We start from the raw sequence: 19,612 nt of genomic DNA on the forward strand, positions 1-19,612 counted from the left end.
CGGTGTCGCGATAGGGGTCATTACAACTGGGGCCGCTACGGCCGGGGTTACCAACTCTCCTTTTATGAGCACGTGGAGCTATTACTTAATGGGACGCAGTTTCTTCCGTCTTGTTAGAAGGAGCCACACGACACCCTGGAGCAGCTCCACGCCACCGAGAGCCGAGTTTTGGTGTTAGCCCCAACCCGTTATTGAAACAAGCCCAGCGCGATACTATGGACAGCCCCTCATCGTAGACAGTGCCTGTCCGCTTCAAAAACAGCCTGCCCGAGGCCCCGGCCACCATCTGCGGCTCGGTTGACAAGGCCGTGTCTGAAACTTGATATGCACATTTAACGTCACTTCAAGAACTCGCAGAGTCCCAGGCTGTTCTTCAGTCACAAAATTAACTATCTCTTCTGGAGTACAAGCAGCAGTGCCTCACTGACTCGCCAGCTGCCCCAGCCATCTCTCCAGGTCAGCCATGATGCCCTCTCCCAGCGCGATATCGACAGCACAGTCCGGCCAGCTGGCGGCGACACACATTCCACGACCGGCGACACTGACGGGCGAAAACTCGATGGCAGCAGCAGGGATCTCGGCACTGAGACCAAACTGTGCCCAGTCGATCGACCATTCCTGACCAGTATCGTTGGGGCCGCCTTCTAGCACGCCAATGTTGGTCACCAGCCATGATAGTTGGCGCGTCTTCTTCGCCTGGTCCTTCATCGTCTTCTGCCAGTCCGTGACGTACTTGAACACCCCCACAATGTCATTCCGCAGCCTGGCTTCCAATCGTGCCGTTATTTCCTGCCGGCTCCGGACCGATACATCCCAGAGCTCGCGTTGGAGGTCGGCAGACATGGCTACTCCCTCGCCCTTCTCGGCCGGTAGCTTGGAGCGAATCCGCGCCACTAACTCGGTGTCGTACCTGTGGGGCATCTGAGTAACGTAGTTCGCCACTGCCCTGTCGGACTGAGCCCATGGGACGTCTGGCGGGGCTGGAGGCAGATTCCGACGGTGGTCAATGATGGTGCAACCTTGGAAGGCAGGGGCGGTCGCGCTGTCGAGGCGCGACGAGAAGGCGATGAGCGCCAATCCGTGTAGAAGGCCGGTGATGGTGGTCTTGTTCTGCCGGCAGAGGGCGAGGACGGCGACCAGGGATGCTTGGTCTATGGAAAAGGCCCGGAACTGAGTTTTGTACGGAGAGGATCGAATTGGGGACCAAGTCGCCTGTGCAGGGTCCCGATTCATGAACTGGGGCCGGATATCCTCCCAAAATACCTTGGCGAGGTACGTGAGGTCTACCGGAAGCTTCTGCAAGCGCTCGATGGGGACGGGAAGCAATGGACGAGCCTGGGGTAGTGTGAGGATATCGCCATCTAAGCCCGCTCGGTCGTGTACACTGCCGGCGTTGAGAAACTCGAGAAAGTCTTCGTGGAGCACCTTGGCTCCTGCACCGTCGAATTGAGGGTGGTTCCAAGTGAGCAGGGCCTCCATGATGGGAGAACTCTCTTGCCGGTAGATAATCATCGTCCAGCCGGGCTGCTTGATAGAGAATTCTGGGAAGCGGCCGTCGAGCTGAGTGCGAAAGGCTTCCTGCACAGTGTGTTCAAAATCGTCATGGCCGCCGATATGAACCCATTTGATGTGTTGAGTGAGGTCCAGGCTCCGCAGTTGGATCCACGAGGGAGTCTTGGAGGTGGCATCGACCATGCCGACTTGCAGCATCGGGTGTCTCATGATGGTGTCCACGACAGCGACCTTGACTGCCTCTTCTAGCTGGGTCCGCGATTCCGCTGGTGCAAGATGGGGCGGGATCGCATAGCGGCATGAGAGAGTGGTGCCGCGGTACTGGTCCAGGAGATACATGGCCAATTGGTACGACTCACTGAACACGATGTTAGTTTGATGTCCCGATGTTCCATGCTAGTCTATGCTTACTTGATTCCGCATTTGCGTAGGATTGTCTCCGCGCCATCTTTCGATCGTTGCGCCATGGTTCATCGATGAGGTGTAATCGAGTAAATGGAGCGATCAGCGTCTGATTGATCTGGAATGAACGGAGGAGAGATCAGTGAGAAAATAGCGTGTATTTCACCTCCTGAAAATGAGTCTACAAGTAGTAAGCCTGCACGCGCCATGTCTGGATGCACTAACTACTATTGTGATAGTGCAGGTACTCAATGCACGGCGCGTCTATAGCTTCACCGGCATTACTAAGCATTTGACGAGCACGTTCGAAGGATGAGATAGAATGAAGTTGCAAAAGGAGTAAAAGTGCAGGTCGAAATTAAGTTTTGAGTTCGGGCTTAAGTCTTAGCATGAGCTTATTCTCACCGCACCTGTTATGAGCCCCACGCGGATCACGCCAAATGTTTATGAAGTATCTTGAAAGGCACCTTAATCGGTTGGGACATCCGAAGCTCTGGTAAAGGCCACAGTGATCTCTTCTGCTCACATCTATCCTCGCCGGTGGTCTCGCTCCGGGCTCCAGTTACGCGCTGCTAGAAGATGAACCCCCACAAGCTCGTTCTGGAGGGCAGCGCCGCGAAAATCCAAGTTGTCACTTTTGCTCTCCCATTGCTCAAATCATTGCAGATCATGTGGAAAAAGGCCTGGTCCCATCGTCAGCTTCCGAGCCTCTCTGGCCGACACCTCGACATCAAATTCCGGCCATGTTGGTCAAGTCTTCGGACGACAATGTGCTGTTGTTCCTGGCGTCTCTTGGTCTCATGAAACTTGGTGCTGCTTCTCTCGACGCATGCCTGTCTGACCACTCTTGTTAAATTGTTATTCATCCTGGCTGTCAACTGCTTTGCTGACCATGGCTGCAGGCTGTCTCTGAAACTAAACATCCCAAACCACCATCGAGAGCCTCCGCTGTTTCCAGTACGGCGGAGCGTGGGTTCCCACGATATCTTGGCCGTCGTAACAGCGGATAGCCACGACTGGTTCCAACATCCTCTGGAACCTCATTGTAATCAACCTGAATGCAACAGAGCCATCCACACGCTGACGCCGAGCCTCTTCACGAAACCTCCTGCTTCCGAGTTTTTTGTAGCCACGGGACTTTGATTGCAAGCCATGTCTGTCAGCGGAGATCTATCTCTCAACTATGTACCTAGCATCGTACGCATGCTCCCAAAGCCTCCTCTTTATGTAGTGCCAATGCAAGATCACCGACGTGGGCAAAGGTCCGCCCCAGTGCTTTGTTCAGCTTCTCTGGGTTGAGTCCAGCGTATTCATCTTGACCGCAGAACAGACGGCCAGTCTCCCTACCGGCATCGATGACTTCCTGACACCTGGGCCGCCTTACTGCATCAAACGCCCTGAATGCTGCATTGATCTCCACTGTCGATGATATGCTGCCAGCAAGGTGGCCAAGGATGAAAGCGTCTTCGATGGCCAGTCCGGCACCAGCACCTTGCCAGGGCGTTGTCGCATGGGCTGCATCGCCGATAATGCAAACTCGATTATTCGCATACATAGGGGTGGACTTGTGCTCCCACTCGGCGTATCCTTTTGGGTCGTCTTGGTCCAAGATGAGCTACATGAGTAAGCTGCACTGTACTGCAACAAGGCTGCGCAGGTTCATCGAAATCAACCCGCGGCACAAAGCTTACCTCTACCATCCCCCTGGCTACAGGACCTTCATCCCAACTTGCTGGAAGTGCATCCATGAGCAATTGTCTCGTCACCGGTCGCTTTCGGTCAGCCGAGCAGTTATTGTCAACAACCGCAATGATGCACTGAACCATTGTCCGGTTCTCGACGATGCCATGAAGCATAGCTGCCCCATCGCCAAGCCAGGCATACTGGCGATCGACCTTGAAGGACTCATCTCCGAGTGCTGCCCTGGCCTTCTCGAAAGGGACCAAATGGCGGATGTCCCACCAACCAGCAGGAGACGCCGCATGCTTTTGTGCTTCGTCTCCGATAACGTGATTTCGGACGGAACTGAAAATGCCGTCTGCACCAATAACAGCATCGAACTGAGTTACCGTGCCGTCCTCGAAAGCGACTCGGACTTCACTTTCTGTTTGCTCGAGAGACGTGACGCGCTTTCCTGCGTGGAGAATGTCCCTAGGCAACAGTGAAAGAAGTGTTTGGAGGAGCGAGGCACGGTTCATAGTGAGACCGGCGCTGACTCCAAGATCAGAGATGAGGGCACCTGCCTGCGGTCCCGAGCCCTACTTGGTGTCAGTACAATACGGTCTAGTGTTTGGACCAGAGACGCCACAGACCAGCACAAGTCGGGCTGCATCCAGACCTACGGCTCCTGCCCGGGTTCTCAACAGATCTGTCGCTAAAGGAATGATGTCCTTGAGGGCCTTGAGCGCGAGCGGGGATAGCCCTACACCGGCACCCCTTTCAGTGAACTGGGAAGCCCCTTCGTAAACTTGGACATCCACATGCGAATGTTTTACGAGAGCGATGGCTGCCGCAACACCAGCGATACCGCCGCCGATGATACCGATGCGAATAGGGCCAGTCATTTTGGGATTCAGGTGGAGGAGACTGGTGGAGGAGACTTGTGGATGGCAGGGACAGGGGAGAAAATAATGTCGCCGGATACGGCTCCGAGGTATTGGTCTTGTGATGCACATGTGTTTCTGGCACACTCTGTGCATCTGATATTGACTGCCACGTGCATATAAGCCCAATCACATAGTAGCGTGCAGGGTCATCTGCGCCTCGGTAGAATTACTCGGAACAACTTGGCCCTGCGCAGATTCAAGAACAGAGCCTGCGATTGGATACCAATCCACGGCCAGGTAGCTAAAGCCAACGGCTGGTTCAGCGCCGGAGACACCTCCTCGGCGTGTTTCTAGTGTGACGGCGGGCGGATTTCCACGATGGCCTGGCGCCGTAACGGCATGTTGGCCCGCAATCGACAGGCTCTTCTGGTCGACAAAAGACATCCTACAGGACACAGAGCTCGCGCACAGGTGTCAGGGTGAACTTGTCCGCCTGCAGCACATGCTAGCGGCCCGTCGTGTGCTCCGATTCGGACACAAGGTAGCCGCCATCCGGCACAGCGCCAAGGTCGAGTGTTCTGGTATCTGGACCACTGCCTGCGCTGCCGCCCGCACCTCGGACCGGAATGACCCAGGGTACATTACAAAGACGCGGTCGCCAGGGTGGATGGTTCCGGAACCGCCACCGACGCTCGAGACAACACCCGTAAAATAGTTTCCAAACAGGGGTTCGGGATCGTAGCCGGTATGGCGAGATGGTCTTGGGATTGAAGGGAGACGGCTTCGAAGCCGATGTCGATTTGGTCATGCCCAGGGGTATTCGACAAGGCATGGGACTGTTTCTAGTACAGAACATCTTCCAACCTGAAGGGTGCCTTCATTCAAACCTCGAACGCCATATCAACGGCGAGAACAGGCGTCTATCTATCTAATCATGACCGATCCAAACTTTGCGCCTCGCACATCTTTCGGTACATGCCTCCCAGCGCCAACAGCTCAGCGTGCGTCCCCATCTCGACGACGCGCCCGTTGTAGAAGACGCAGATGCGGTCCGCGTCCTTGATGGTGCTCAGCCGGTGCGCCACGGCCACGGTGATGCGCTCGCCCGACGCGGCCGCCTCGGCCAGCGCCCGCTGCACCGTCTTCTCTGACTCGGTGTCGAGCGCCGACGTCGCCTCGTCCAGCAGGATCACGCCCGGGTTCCGCACCAGCGCCCGTGCGATGGCGATGCGCTGCCGCTGCCCACCCGAAAGCTGCGATCCGCTCGTCCCGCACGGCGTGAGCGCGCCCTCGGGCAGCGACATGACAAAGTCCCAGGCGTTGGCCGCGCGTAGGGCCCTTTCTACCGCAGCGTCTTTGTTGTTGTTTTCATCGCCCTTCTCCGCGGACGAGGACGAAGATGGTTGGGCTTCGGTTTCTAGCCCCATGAGGATGTTCTCGCGGATGCTGCCTTGGTAGAGCGTGGGCTCCTGTTGGACCAACGCGATTTGTTTCCGATACAGCCGGGGGTTGATATCGGTAAGAGCTTCGCCGTCGATACGGATGGTACCCGTCGTTGGATCATAGAAACGTTCTAGCATGGCGATCATGGTAGACTTGCCGCATCCGGATGCGCCCACGAAGGCGACAAATTCGCCCCGCTTGATCTCAAGGTTGACCCCGCATAGTACGCGTGCGGCAGGTCGTAGAGGATATGAAAACTGCACCTTTTGGAGATCAATGGAACCAATGTTGTCGGCGGGGCCGTGATCTTTGTTCTCGGATGTATCTGATCGGATGAGTGGCTGCAGAGCTTCGATCCAAAAAAGATAATTTGCTGCACTCTTCCCCTTCGTGATGCCTAAATCCCGTGTCAGTTTCATTAAATTGAGCATCATCAAAGCAGGTTGCTTGGAAGCCACACTTACTGCTGGTGTAGCCAAACATTTGGCTGGCAGCTTGACCCGAGAAGAAGGTGCCCATGAAAGACACAAAGAATTGGTAGAACGTCAGCTCGCCATTGGCAACCAACTTGCATCCCCACCAGAACCCCAGTGCGAGAATGAAATACTCGATGGATTGGGTGAGAGAGAACCAGAACATCATGTGTACGAGCGGAAGCATCGACTGCTGAATGGCGTGGTCGAGTCCTACGGTGTATCGATTCAACGTCTCTTTCTCAATAGCCAGACTGGAAACGGTGCGAATGGCCGTGATAGACTCGGAAGCAATGGATGCGCTTCCCGAGAAGCGATGCGCATTGGCGCTGTCCATGTGGGTTTCGAGTCGGATCCGCGCATAACCGGCAGTCAGCATGGGCGGCAAGCCGGCAAAGACACCCACAAGGCCCAGCTTCCACGATACGACAATAGCCAGGATGGAGGAACCGAGAACGTTGAAGATGCTGATCAGAATGAGGCCCATGTTGTAACTCATCAGCTCCAGGATGGCTTGAGGGTAAGAGTTGAGCCGACTGGCTAGCGCACCAGTCGTATTCTCCGGTCGGTCGAAGAATTGGATGTCCTGGCGGAGGATATTCTCAAGCATGGCCTTGCGAAACTTGCGGTTCATCTGCTGGGCCACCATGTTTGTGAACCATCCCATGGTGAAATAAACCACCAGGGAGGCGAGTCCGAGCACAAACAGCATCAATGCGAAAAAGTTGCCCCGAGTCTGCATTGCCACGGGTTCCAGTTGAAACACATCCAGGACCTCGGAGAGAATGATAGCCTGGGCAGGGAAAATGGCAGCTAAATAGGTTTAGCAGGCACAATGGAGCCCGGGCCGGTGCAAAAGGAGCAAAAGGAGGGTTTTGGTGATGGACTTACAAGCTACAACACAAGCCACAACAATGATGAAGTACAACCATTTCAGCTCTGGAGTTCTTCTTAGAAGACCCCAGACGGTAGCCAGGAGCCCAAGGTCTTTGTGTTTGTCGTAGTTATCACGGTCACCCAGATGTTCTGCCCGTTTCTGAACCGCAGTTGGGTACCGTGTCAGCGATTTGGTGGCAGCGAGCGCTTCCTCCTCGTTCTTCTCCGAAACCTCACTGTCTTCCGGGCTTTCCACTTCCACCTTGGCCGTGATATCCTGCGCCCGTACCAGTCGCGAATAGGCTCCGCCCATGGCCAGCAGGCCGTCGTGGGTTCCCTGCTCGACGATGCGTCCCTTGGCCATGACGACGATGTTATCGGCATCCCTGATAGTTGCGAGCTTGTGTGCGATTACGATGGTCGTGCGGTGGCGGGAAACGTTGTCGAGCGCTTTCTGGACGATTCCTTCGGCGTGGGGATCCAAGGCGCTTGTTGCTTCATCCAGTAACATGACTTTGGGGCCAGACACGATGCTTCTCGCGATGGCGACACGCTGTTTTTGGCCACCCGAAAGCAGTCCCCCACGTTCACCGATCCGGGTGTCATAACCTTCAGGTAAGTTGGAAATGAACTCATGAGCGAATGCGAATTTCGCCGCTTCCTCGACCTTGGCCATTTGTTCTTCGCGGGGTACCTGCTCCCAGGGGGTTCCAACCAAGCCGTTTGCAATGTTCTCGAATACGGTACCATTGAAAAGTACAGGCTCTTGCTGGACGAGGCGGATATTGGTGCGCAACCAATTGAGATTGAGACTTTCGAGCGGATGGCCATCCAGCTTGATGTGGCCCGAGGCTTGTTGATACCAACGCTCAATGAGGCCAACGATGGTACTTTTCCCAGATCCACTGGCGCCCTAAGCAATATGTCAGCTACTGTACACCCGGAGCGTCTCATTTGACTTACGACCAGAGCTGTAACTTTGCCAGCGGGAACTCGCAAGGAAAAGTCTTCCAGAATTGTGACTCCTGGACGGGTAGGGTAGCTGAAAGTGACGTTTTCCAGTTCAACGAGGCCCTCGACCGTTGCGAGCTTGTCTCCCGACTCATCAAAAGGGTCTATTTGCGATCTCCGATCGATCAGCGCAAACAACTGAGAAGCGCCAGATGCTGCGCGATTGAATGCGATGGTGTATGGAGCTATCATGGTTACCGAGACGGTCGCAATGATGACCGACATCAGGACGCTGAAATGGGTTAGCGACACGGGTTCCCCGGCGGGGGTGGGAGTCCTACGTGAAAACGGTGCCCAGAGAATCCACCTCTTTATTAGCCACCATCTTGATTCCCTGCCAGAAAGCAATACCCATTCCCGCATAGATCAGAAAATACTCGAGACTGAAGAGTATACCCATGAGCGGGCTTTTCTTGTCGCCAAGGGCTTTAGCATCGATCAAATATTCGTCGTAAAGCGTAACAAGACGTTCCCGGATGCCAAAGGCGTGGATCGTCCTGGTGGTTGAAAGAATACTCTCCGCGAAAGCGCCTCCGCGGGCAAACACATCGAGCATCTTGCTCTCCAGCTTAGCTTCTCCGACAGAGATGAGGCCCATCAGCATAATGAGCGCGGGCGCCAGCCTGGACAATGTACCGTTAGAATATGTGCCTTTATGCTTGTGCAAGCCGCAGGTGTACCGAAACATTCAAGCTACGTACCATATTAAGATCAGTGTCAATTTCCATTGGCCAGTGAATGCAACGATAAATGCAGCCACAAACGTCGACGCGGCCTGAAAGCATAGTCCCAGCTTCTCAGCAATCCCTGACTGGATCAAATTGCCGTTGGATGTTGCTTGCACTTCAAAGTTCGTGTCAGCCTCATATCGATGAGCCCTTCAGGGACGCTGACGCCTAGGGACGAGTGAATGGGCGCGGCAAGACGTACTAGATATTGAGCCGCCGTTGCCTACATCAAAGAAGGCAATCTCCTGAGAAAGGGCAGCCTTCAGGTAGGCGGTCCGGATGTTTCGAACGATGTGGTAGGCGCAATACGTTGTGAGGGTGGTGTAAATGTAGGTCAAGCACAGGCGGGCAATTCCAATATAGACAAAGTACAGACAGTACGTCGAAACATCGCTCATGAATTCATCCCTTGTACTGGCACCACTCACGAAATTGTTGAGAACGGTGATGAAGCCGCCCAGCACAACGTTGAGGAGCGCTAAAGCAACTCCCGAAGCAAGAGCGGCGGCAATGGCAATGAGCTCGAGTGCCACATCCACTGGACGTGCATATTTGAAGATTCTCTGGTAGATACAAAGGTCGGTCAGTAGAGTTCTCGTAAGGCGAAAAGGGGACGAGTTACAAAGTAAGCCCCCGCCGAACCCCCTGGATCATCCAATCTGTAATGTTGGAGTGGATCCTTTACTTCGCTGGTGCGTGGTGATGAAGCAGAAGTGTCTTGTTCGGCAGTCTTTTGTGTGGTGGAGGCCATTGTGTGTGATTAAGTCGTCGCGGGTTCGAGATAGGTAAGTGAAGCAAACGACGATCCAAATAAAATGGGAGGTGCGGGAGTACGTCAATTAGCCAGAAAAGGTGTAGACAATGAAAAAGGCAAGCAAAGAAGCTGCAGTATTATGTCAAGCCCCATGCCAAGGGTTGTTTTCAGGAGTAGGACTCTCGGGAGCTTGGCGGTTGAATGTTTGCGTTCCCGCGGACCCTGCTTCTTTCCGCAGCGGCAGATGCGTCCACACACTGCACACTTGGTCGGCTGAGTCATCCAGCAAAAGTCGGTATCAATATATTTATGCCAGCTTGGAAGTTGGCAGGTGACGATGAAAGTACGAACTTCGGAAAAAGGAGGCCACGGGTCCCGAGGTTTAGTGGAGAAACCAAGGAACCACGCAAGTTTCGGGCTGCGAAATTGAGCGGGGGCCACGAAGGTGCGGCCTTCTCACACCCCCGAACTCCTTCGGCTGAAATTGACAATTGGGTTTGTTAGCGGGCACACAATCAACGACAAGGCTGATACCGGGGACGACGCCCCTGCCAAGGATCCAAACTCGCCAAGAGCCCGGTGTTGGCGTCGGTAGTGCGGTCGAGAAGAATAGTCGTCGCCAGCCCGAGGGACAAGGCCATGGCCCCTATTTGCGCGCACGAACAAAACGCCGATATGTCAGACGTGTTGGTGCGCTGGTTCTTTTGCTTGGCGACGGTGAAGCCCAGTTGGATGACGGGTCCCTGAGGCACACAATGACCGAATTTTCGTAAACATCACCCCACGATGTCTTGTCTTAAGGAATTCTGTCAAGCAGCAGGCCGTTAGATCCAGCTCCCACGATAATCAGCACAAAGGCAAGGACGTGGACTGCTGATTGTCGCGAGCTCTTGTCACAGGGGAGCTGGAAGAGAGGTGGAAGTGAGTAGATGGTCGCGGCAATTTGGGAAACTTCGAGAGCGGACTAGACAAAACACAGACGACTAGACAGTGGCCGAACAGTTGGACTGGAACGATGCGATGAACCAAGAGCCAGTAAAAGCGTCGCTGCAAGAAAACGGCGGCCCAGAGGACAATGGAGATGTAGAGGCCAAGCTTTGAAACACCAAGTATCATGACAGTGGAATTGACCTGTTTGATTCGCTGGAAAAGACCAGGAGAAGCCGCGGGGAAGTCGGAACGAATCAGATACGTGTTGCAATGGCTAGAGCAGCAAGGCAAATGATATTGTAAATCCGATCGACAGCTCGTCGCTGAGATAATGTCACCTAGACTGGTTGTGCTCGACAAGAGCCGTTATCGCCGACAGGACGCTAATGGTGCCCACGAGAATGAGACCCGAACCCAGAAGACTCGCAATACATGGATAGCTGACTTCTCTCAAACGTGGCGTGTAGACGCCGCAAGGCTCACTGAAGCTAGGTCTTTCCATCCTGTTAAATAAGGGGCTCAGTGTCATAAAATTGTCACCCAAGTCATCCACACGGTGCTGTTCCCCTGGCGCACAAGAGCAGCGTAACTCTTTACACCGACCGAAAGGAATCCCAGCTCGGCAACCGAGAGCTTGCTGTCACTGGCGGCGTCGGTGTTGGGTCTTCGGTCAACATGATGATGTACAGTCGCGTCCATCACTAGAATGACTGGGCTGGGACGTTAGGGAGACGACTCTTCATTTGGATAAGTGTGACGAGACCACCGCCGCATCGGCTTCTTTCAATTCTAAGGTCCATGTTGAGCTGTTCAACAAACAGAAATAAAACCTTGTTCAATGGCCGATTCCCAAGATATGCTCACGGTCAGAAGAGCCAATATACCCAATAGCCTCGATAATGCCGTCTCTTCGTCTAAACAGGCCTCCACAAATAGCCCACTGCAGGTCGAATCAGGGAGAGTCCATGGAGGTACGGGTCTTATGGTTGTTCCAGAGAAACTGCAGTTTCAACAGCACCACCGAAGACTTCTTCGCAGCTGCAACCAACGTAGGCCAGCCCGAATGCCCAAATCTGCAGAATCTGGATACCAACAACAGCGTGGTGCAAGCGCGCCGCTTCATCGGCTGTGCGATTACCTGCAACTTAACCTTCCAGAAGAGGCTCATGCATGTAATCGCGCATATTCTAGTCGAGATATGAGGGGCCCCGGATTCTCAAACCAACAGCAAGCCGTAGTGGACAGGGAAGGCCAAATGCTCGTGAAATCCTTACAGTCTCGTAGAGCAACACACTCATCTCGCAGGTCTATGTGATGAGATGTGATCCCGAAAGTTCCTACGAACGTCGGGGACGACGACAGGCACGCTGGCGGTGTTGAGCACGGCGAAATTGCCAACACCGGACGCTCCAGTAAGAAAATATTGCCCGGAATACATGCATGCCGGCAAATTTAGTTAGTTTCGGCTCTATCAAAGGAAAGTACGTTCTGCTATAACGTTCAATGCCATCACCGGCGGACGGATGGACGTCAATGAGTTGGACCGCCAAGGGCATATCGTGAAGAATGCGTCTGTCATGAAAGTGGCTGCCCTGGTACCCGGAATTCAAAGGCCTATGACTAGAATGCCAAGAGTAATTCCAACATTGACCATGACGGCGGGTTTGAGCGGGCCAGGGGCAAGCATGATGCTCTCCAACTCAAGCGCTTGCACTCTTTTTCACTCATATCTACTCATTCCCAGGAGACCTGGGCGCCATTGTACCGGGCCTGTATTTGGATGTTTCCGCCTTGACTTTCTACCAGTATTCTTGCGGAAGCCTATATCGCCAGTCTCAGCCCGGATACCCCAACTGACTTCACAGTGGGCTTCTTCGCCGAAGCGGGCGACCAGCTCAAAGTCGAGAAACAAGCCTGATCGCACATGAAACAGCGCGAGCTCATCCGTCGCATGCAGACGAGCCACGGCGAGCTGACCACGACGCACCCGCGCTTCCCTGGGGGCTCAGCGGCGGCCACTGTTGAGCTGACCGACCGTGATGGGCTCCTGCCGACCGACGCTGAAATGAAGGAGTAAGCGCACGAGAATGAAGGCACCACGTTGCACTCGCTAGACACTTGTCGCATGGCTCCGCTCGACCAAGGCGAAGTCGCGCACCTGGCCATATACGGGTTTCAGAGTGTCAAGACGGCCGAGCTGAGCATTGCCCAAGAACGTGGCAGTCAACACGGCCAACACAGCAATGGCTGCAGCAGAGAAGGCAGCGGATACCCTGGCCCATGGCAGTGGATATCAGTCAACAGCAATTAACATCAGCTATGGAATGGCTCGGCGTCAATTATGTGAATAAGTAAGCACTCTTCCAGGGGAGCTTCTAATTCAATGCTCTTCATAACTAAATATAGACAATGGTCTTGATGTACAAGATGCAACACGAAAGTACCAGCGCCTAAGTGGTGTGGCCTTCGCCCAGTCTGCTACTGCTCGCCGGCTTTGCTCATTCAAGAGACAGCAGTACGTCAGCAATTGTCATTTGCGGAAGTTTATCTCTAGAAGCATTTTCGGGCCACCGATCTTGTCTATCCGCGAGAAACCTTCAAAAACTGTAAAAGTAAACCTGCGCTGTCGGGGTCTCCCTCCGATTCCCATACGTATCAACACTGGCCAAAGACAAGTCATCGCTCGCCTTGGGCTGAACAATGTAACCGAAACACCCGGTCGTAGCATTGGTCGACATACGAATCTTGCCTACCTTGCTCTTTTGGGGCGCGATGTTGATCTTGCTAGGGGCCCAACTGACATCGAGGGGTCGGAATACATGGGAGGAAGACGATGCATCGTCGTACTGAAGCGTGATCTCGAGGGGACCATCGATGATGGCCGGAGTGAAGGCAGGCGACACGTCGTCGTTGCGCTGGTAGACTGGGAATGATATGTTGCTCGCGTCGCGGGGCGGGTCGAAGACCACCTCGATGGACTGCCAGTTGCGGACCCGGCAGTCGAGCTGATACTGCGGCGGCTCGTGCGGCTGCTCAGTGACGTTGGCTGCGAGCGGAATTTGTACTTTGGCAGGGCACGTCCACGGCTTGATGGTGTGGTCTGCGTTGAACTCGAGTGGGTAGTAGAAGGTCTGCGACAGCGCTTGGTTGTTGTTGGCATGCCCGACGAGGCCGTTGAGCGTCACGCTTGTCGGACTCGAGCGGTACGCCAGCGCTGCTCCCACCACGACCTCGCCATGGGCCGTCGGCAGGACGCTGGTGCCTTTGTTCTGCGCGCCGCACCCGTCCGTCCGAAGGAAGCCGCCGTCCGTGTAGGGTCCAAGGGGGTTGTCCTTGGAGTACAGGTAGTAGATGAAGCCGGCGCAGTTCTGGCACGTCTGGCCAAAGATCATGTAGTAGTATCCGTCGTGGTAAAAGAACGAGCATGCCTCGAGGCTGAGGTCTAGCGCCGCCAGCTCCGTGGCGCTGCGGACGAGGCGGAACGTCGCATCGCTCGGTGCCGGGACCGAGGTCAAGTCCGGGTTGAGCTTCTGCACAACGACATCCCATGTGATACCCACCGTTGTGGGGTATTTTCCACTCCCATCGATCGGGAGCGTGGCTTTTCCCATGGTGTCGGTGAGGAGCCAGTACGTTCCATCAGGACCGAGCGCGATATCAAAGTCGTGGCCAATGTTGGCGCCGGACAGGACGCCGGGAGCAGCGGATGAGGGGCCCGAAAATGGCCCTGCCGGCGATTTCGACACGAGGTAAGCAAGGTCGGTGAGCTGTTGATTTCCAAGTAGCATGACGTATTGGTTGGTGGCGTTGGAGTAGCGCACGACCGGCTTGGTGGGCGTAATTGTGAGCTCTGGCGGCAGATAGAAATCTTCGAGTTTCCACGTGGTCAAATCAGGCGACGAGTAAGTCCTGCATGATCAATCTTTGGTCTGTTTTTGACTGGGGAACTGCAACTCACTTGATGCCACATGGCGTAGGCGCTGATCTGGACACGAGACATCAGCACGGGCGAGTGTGTTGGAACTTGGAAGCAAACTGACCCTCGAGGTGTTTGTGGATTGGCCGGCGAGCCCTGGGCGGTTGCGTTGATGTTGCCGAACCCGGTGTATCTGCCATAGCTGAACTTTCCACATGCCCAGGTGGCTCTACAGAGGTTCACGTAAGCTTCATTCAACCGGGAAGATAAAAAAAGACTGCCACTGAGCAAAAGGACCGGGAGGACAATACGCACGAGTAAAGATAGTAGCGACCTTCGTAGTATGAAAGGTGGGCTTCAACTTGCTCTAGACCGTTTCCGTCCTGGTCCACGGCCGTTGCAAGCTTCCCGCTGGCCTGGTAGTCGACAGGGTGCACAGGGATCCCGTCCTGGCTGTCCAAGAGATCTTCCACATTGTTGTGATAGGTGGCGTAGACATTGTCACTGCTATTACGCGGTGCCACGGTCGCCTGACAAAGGGAAGCTCCAAGAGCGAGACACCCAACCACGCAAATGAGCATCTTGTCGCTGGTTGCTTGTATCTTATGCAGGGCTATCCATTGCTGGAGATTGAGTTCAGACGTACGTGGGCATCGGAAGCCGTTATAGTTTAAAATGCCAAGACCTGGGGTCATCGCGCGTTATTAAATAAGCAACTTGGCGCCATCTCCCCCTGTCCATCCAGCCAATCAATCAGCGAATCATCCAGCCCACGTTCCGGCCGCTGCAACGTCCACGGCGGACACTAGACAGCATAGCCCTCCGAGTGGGGGATGAGCACGGAAGAAGCCAGAAGCGGGTCATTCACTTCACATCATCTCACCCCGCCTTTGGTGCTTCCTTCTCGATCCCTGCCGGCGTCTTGTACAGCCTGTCTGACTGCGTCCCGGGATTATCGTGGTCAAAATCAAAGCGGTCTACAAGTTCCAAGCCCTGCCTCTGCATGCGCAGCGATGTCAAAACGGAGACCCCGTCCCGCATCAACCAAGCGTCGTCACTCTCAAATTGCCATCTCTCGACCAGGCCCCGGAACTCGGCCAACTGCTCCTGCACCGCGGGGTCGTCCACTATGTTATGCAACTCGTCTGGGTCATTCTGCAGGTCGAATAGCTCCTCGGGCCCGCGAAAGAGGTATTTCGCCAGAGGCCGGCCCCCGATCATGATGGGCTGCTCCGAGTTCCGGATCGCCTCCCACGACAAGCTGCCGTACAGGTCGGTCCCGAACGGGAAGTCCAAGCGCCAGGCGATGTTGCGGTGGTATTTGTACTGGCGCGTCCGCAAAAATCGCGTCGGCCAGTAGTTCTGCACCTCGTGAAACGTATGGGAGCCGAAGACGTGCTGTTGCCATCGGTCGGCGCCCAGTATGTCGGCGCACTCGAGTACGGGCAGGAATGAGTGGCCTTTGAGCGGCGGAGAGGGCTTTTCGGACGGTGCCGTGACGTTTGATGTCGCGAGGGTGTCACCCGCCCAGTCCAAACAGGTAGGCAAGATATCTACGAAGGAGACCATGTTCGGGTTGATCACGCCGGGAGTCGCGTGCGGTCTCCGCACGATGAGCGGCAGCCGGACACCGGCGTCATACAGGGTCGTCTTGGAGTTGAGGAAGGGGGCGCCGTTGTCACTGACAAACATGACCAGCGTTGTCTTGTCCAGATCGCGTCGCTTCAGCTCGTCCAGGAGAAGGCCCACGCCGAGATCCATACGCGAGACGGACGTGTAGTACTCAGCGAGCTCCTGGCGCACGACGGGCAGATCCGAAAGATACGAAGGCACCTCGACGTCGTCGGGACCATAGTGCGGGATGTCGAAGCCAGCGCCAAGGACGTCGGGGTCGTCGTTGCCGAAGCCACCACGCGTGTCGTCCCGGTGCGGATCGCGGTAGCCCACAGTCAGGTGAAACGGCTTGTCGGCAGCGGCAGCGTTGTCGAAGAAGGCGCCGGCCCGTTGAGCGTTCCAGCGCACGTCGCGCGTTGCGCTTTCCTCGTACACCTCCCAGGAATACACATCCCGGGGGCCGACGTGGACCTTGCCGATAATGCCTGTCTGATATCCTCGGTCCTTGAACAGGCTCGGCATCGTCGCCACGTGCGCATGTGTCTGGAAGTGGTGCAGCCCGTGATGCAGCCCATACATTCCGTTCTGGTGCGTGTGCAGGCCTGTGTAAATCGTGGACCGACTGCCGCTGCATGAGGCCGTGCTAGCAAACGCGTGTGTGAACTGCGTCCCCTCGGCAGCCAGCCGGTCCAGATTTGGCGTCTGGATGCTTTTCACGCCATAGCAGTTGAGTGTCAGGCCAAGGTCATCGGCAATGATGAGGACAATATTACGCCTGTCGTTGGGGTCAGCCATAGTAGCGAGTTAGAACTTTGGTAGCAGGAGTTGGCAACATGGATGTCAGCGAATGGTGTGTTGTAACAGCTCTTCAACAGTTCTATTTGTTCGCCGAGTTCCTGCCCAAGTCATGTCCGACTACCGCCGCGGGGTAGGCAAATCTCACGGGGACTCCTCACCATTCTATACCCCTGCCGCAATTGTCCAGGGGAATGGTATCATCTACCACCCCACATTCCAGCCCTCCAATCCGTGGTCACGCAATACGAACCCCCGCATTCCGCCATGGACTAATCCCGATCTGCTGCAACGTCCATCCTGTTCGGGGTACAGAACGGGTCCAGTCGTCTGGCAGCTGATCAGTTGTCACCACGCCGGCTTCATAGACAGACTTGGCCTACATTAAGAGGGTTGCGAAATCTTCCAGGCCTACTCATTGAATTATACGCTTCCGGATTGCTCGTCACTTCATCTCGTCACTAGACAAGACCTGAGCTGACAGACCTCACGATGTTAGGGCTTGGCCATTTGGAGCTCCGAGAGAGCTTCAACAAGCGTCTCACCTTCAGCATCTTCCTCATCGCGTTCTCCCAGTTCAATTTCGGCTTCGACCAACAGGGCTATGCGGCAGTCCAGGCCATGGATGCCTTCGCGCGCCAGTTTGGCGTTTACAATCCGACCAAGAAAGCCTGGGAGCTGGAGGCCCAGTGGCTCTCGTACTTCAACGGCTTCATGTACCTGGGCCAAGCAGCCGGTGTGTGACATCGAACAAGGTTCTGCCCGGACATGGCTAATCCAAACCCAACTCAGGCGTCCTCATCGGCAGTCAGGTCAGTAGACGGTACGGCCGTCGGATGTGCATGTTCTCCATGAGCATCTGGGCCATCGTTTGCGCCACAATCGCCATCACCTCCAAGAGCCCTCACCAGATCTTGGTTGCGAGAGTGCTGAACTGCAAGTAGCACCGAGCTAACACGGCCATGGCTGTAACCGGCGCTGACGTGTGACCAGACATTTACATTGGCATGGAGCTGGCAGTCGTGCCCATCTACCAGTCCGAGATCACTCCCAAGAAGTCCCGCGGCTTCGTCGTGGGAACATACCAGATAAGTCTCATGGTAAGGCCTTCTCCTCATCTCTTCTCATGAAACAAGGCTTCATGTACTGACATGGACCAGCTCGGTGGTCTCGTCATGAACTGCATAGCCCGCGGCACCGGATCCATCAAGAGCAACGTCGCCTGGCAGATTCCGCTCGGGCTGTTTTACGTGGTGCCGACGATAGTCGCCTTGTTAGTTTGGTTTATCCCAGAGGTAGGTTCTCCCGACCCAGATTATTGGCGGTGAGCACGTGGCTAAGAGATCGGGTATCTCCAGTCGCCTCGCTACCTCGTGATCCATGACCGACACGACGAAGCCCTCCGGGCCTTGACGGAGCTACGCGTCGGCAAGCAGACGGAGCAGCAGATCACGGAAGAGTTTGCCATCATGGTTGACAGCATCGGCAATGAGCCGCAGCGGGGCACCTTCGCCGACATCTTCCGCGGGACTAACATGCGCCGCACTTTGATCGTCGTCGGTGCCAACGTTCTCATGCAAGCCATCGGCCAGCAGTTCACCAGCATATACGGCGCTCTGTACGCCAAGAGCCTCGGCACCGTCAACCCCTTCAACGTGACCATCGCCATCGCCGTCGTCAACGTGGCCACGGCCTGGGTCGCCATGACGCTCATCGATCGCATGGGGCGGAGGTAAGTGGCTGGTCTTCATATCGGCTTGTCCGGAAAGTCTAACGTACCCCGTCCAGGTTCATGATTCTAGTCGGCGCAACGATCCAGGTGGCATCTCTCATGACCATGGGCGGTCTCGGCACCACATCCGCGCCCGGGTTTAGCATCAAGTCCGGCATTATCGCCATGATGGTCGTCTTCAACTTTGGCTACTCGTTCGGCTGGGCCCCGTCCGCGCACATCCTGAGCGCCGAGATCCCGAGCACGCGGTGCAGGGACATGACGTATCGGACAGCGTCGGTGCTGAATATTCTGACGCAGTAAGTCTGGGAGGCGTGGAGCCGACTTAAAGCAAATGACCGTTGCTAACATGTCACCGTCCAGATTCGTTGTCACCTTTTCCCTGCCGTATCTGCTCTACGCGCCGTATGCCGAGCTCGGGTCCAAGGTGGGCTTCATCTTCGGCTCCATCGCGGCTGTGTCCATCGTCTTTGTCTACTTTTGCGTGCCGGACTGCAACGGCCGCTCGCTGGAGGAAACCGAATGGCTGTTTGAGAACCACACACCGACGAGGAAGTTTGCTTCGACGAAGGTCGACTTGCAGCAAGCGAAGTCGGATGATTTCCGCGAAGCACAGTCTGTGCGGAAAAATGATGTGGAACTGCGAGAGGACGCCTGACCGCCTACATCTTGGTTGCGAACGTCGGATGTTGACGGTGTGACCGAGTCCGTTGAGATTGGCTTTAGGGACAGTTGATTCCTATAACATGAGTATAGTCTTGAAACGTCATCATTCTAGCTCCAGACCGCACGTCATTAATACGTGCCAAGTACCAAGTCAAGGGATGCTGAATACAGGTCTGCAGGGTCTTGCTGGCGTCGCATCATCTCAGACAGCGGA

General features: G+C 55.3%; 8 protein-coding genes across 8 annotated transcripts; 2 read left to right on the forward strand and 6 right to left on the reverse strand.

Moving 5' to 3' along the window:
• Positions 1-420: 420 nt before the first annotated feature.
• Positions 421-1,979, reverse strand: PG998_000001 (alcohol acetyltransferase-domain-containing protein; the record flags this gene model as incomplete). The annotated part of the gene is made up of 2 exons (XM_066866819.1): positions 421-1,870; positions 1,924-1,979. The coding sequence occupies 2 exons, from the start codon at positions 1,977-1,979 to the stop codon at positions 421-423; spliced, it is 1,506 nt and encodes a 501-aa protein (XP_066735234.1).
• Positions 1,980-3,103: 1,124 nt separating this feature from the next.
• Positions 3,104-4,478, reverse strand: PG998_000002 (uncharacterized protein; the record flags this gene model as incomplete). Its single annotated transcript, XM_066866820.1, has 3 exons — positions 3,104-3,529; positions 3,606-4,172; positions 4,257-4,478. 3 exons carry the CDS (start codon positions 4,476-4,478, stop codon positions 3,104-3,106), a joined length of 1,215 nt encoding a protein of 404 aa, XP_066735235.1.
• A 484-nt stretch (positions 4,479-4,962) lies between these two features.
• Positions 4,963-5,175, forward strand: PG998_000003 (uncharacterized protein; the record flags this gene model as incomplete). Its single annotated transcript, XM_066866821.1, has 1 exon — positions 4,963-5,175. One exon carries the CDS (start codon positions 4,963-4,965, stop codon positions 5,173-5,175), a length of 213 nt encoding a protein of 70 aa, XP_066735236.1.
• Positions 5,176-5,392: 217 nt separating this feature from the next.
• On the reverse strand, positions 5,393-9,742 carry PG998_000004 (multidrug resistance protein; the record flags this gene model as incomplete). The annotated part of the gene is made up of 8 exons (XM_066866822.1): positions 5,393-6,300; positions 6,368-7,189; positions 7,268-8,165; positions 8,216-8,495; positions 8,545-8,886; positions 8,965-9,106; positions 9,194-9,554; positions 9,677-9,742. 8 exons carry the CDS (start codon positions 9,740-9,742, stop codon positions 5,393-5,395), a joined length of 3,819 nt encoding a protein of 1,272 aa, XP_066735237.1.
• A 799-nt stretch (positions 9,743-10,541) lies between these two features.
• On the reverse strand, positions 10,542-11,374 carry PG998_000005 (uncharacterized protein; the record flags this gene model as incomplete). Its single annotated transcript, XM_066866823.1, has 4 exons — positions 10,542-10,709; positions 10,772-10,949; positions 11,014-11,178; positions 11,229-11,374. The coding sequence occupies 4 exons, from the start codon at positions 11,372-11,374 to the stop codon at positions 10,542-10,544; spliced, it is 657 nt and encodes a 218-aa protein (XP_066735238.1).
• A 1,898-nt stretch (positions 11,375-13,272) lies between these two features.
• On the reverse strand, positions 13,273-15,172 carry PG998_000006 (uncharacterized protein; the record flags this gene model as incomplete). The annotated part of the gene is made up of 2 exons (XM_066866824.1): positions 13,273-14,543; positions 14,926-15,172. The coding sequence occupies 2 exons, from the start codon at positions 15,170-15,172 to the stop codon at positions 13,273-13,275; spliced, it is 1,518 nt and encodes a 505-aa protein (XP_066735239.1).
• Positions 15,173-15,470: 298 nt separating this feature from the next.
• On the reverse strand, positions 15,471-17,000 carry PG998_000007 (uncharacterized protein; the record flags this gene model as incomplete). Its single annotated transcript, XM_066866825.1, has 1 exon — positions 15,471-17,000. One exon carries the CDS (start codon positions 16,998-17,000, stop codon positions 15,471-15,473), a length of 1,530 nt encoding a protein of 509 aa, XP_066735240.1.
• A 492-nt stretch (positions 17,001-17,492) lies between these two features.
• PG998_000008 (sugar transporter) lies at positions 17,493-19,390 on the forward strand (the record flags this gene model as incomplete). Its single annotated transcript, XM_066866826.1, has 7 exons — positions 17,493-17,736; positions 17,793-17,936; positions 17,994-18,100; positions 18,161-18,295; positions 18,359-18,732; positions 18,789-19,031; positions 19,096-19,390. 7 exons carry the CDS (start codon positions 17,493-17,495, stop codon positions 19,388-19,390), a joined length of 1,542 nt encoding a protein of 513 aa, XP_066735241.1.
• Between the last annotated feature and the right edge of the window lie 222 nt (positions 19,391-19,612).

The sequence above is a fragment of the Apiospora kogelbergensis genome (genome assembly GCF_038363985.1).
Source record: "Apiospora kogelbergensis strain CBS 113332 chromosome Unknown utg000001l_segment0_segment0, whole genome shotgun sequence".
Taxonomy (NCBI): domain Eukaryota; kingdom Fungi; phylum Ascomycota; class Sordariomycetes; order Amphisphaeriales; family Apiosporaceae; genus Apiospora; species Apiospora kogelbergensis.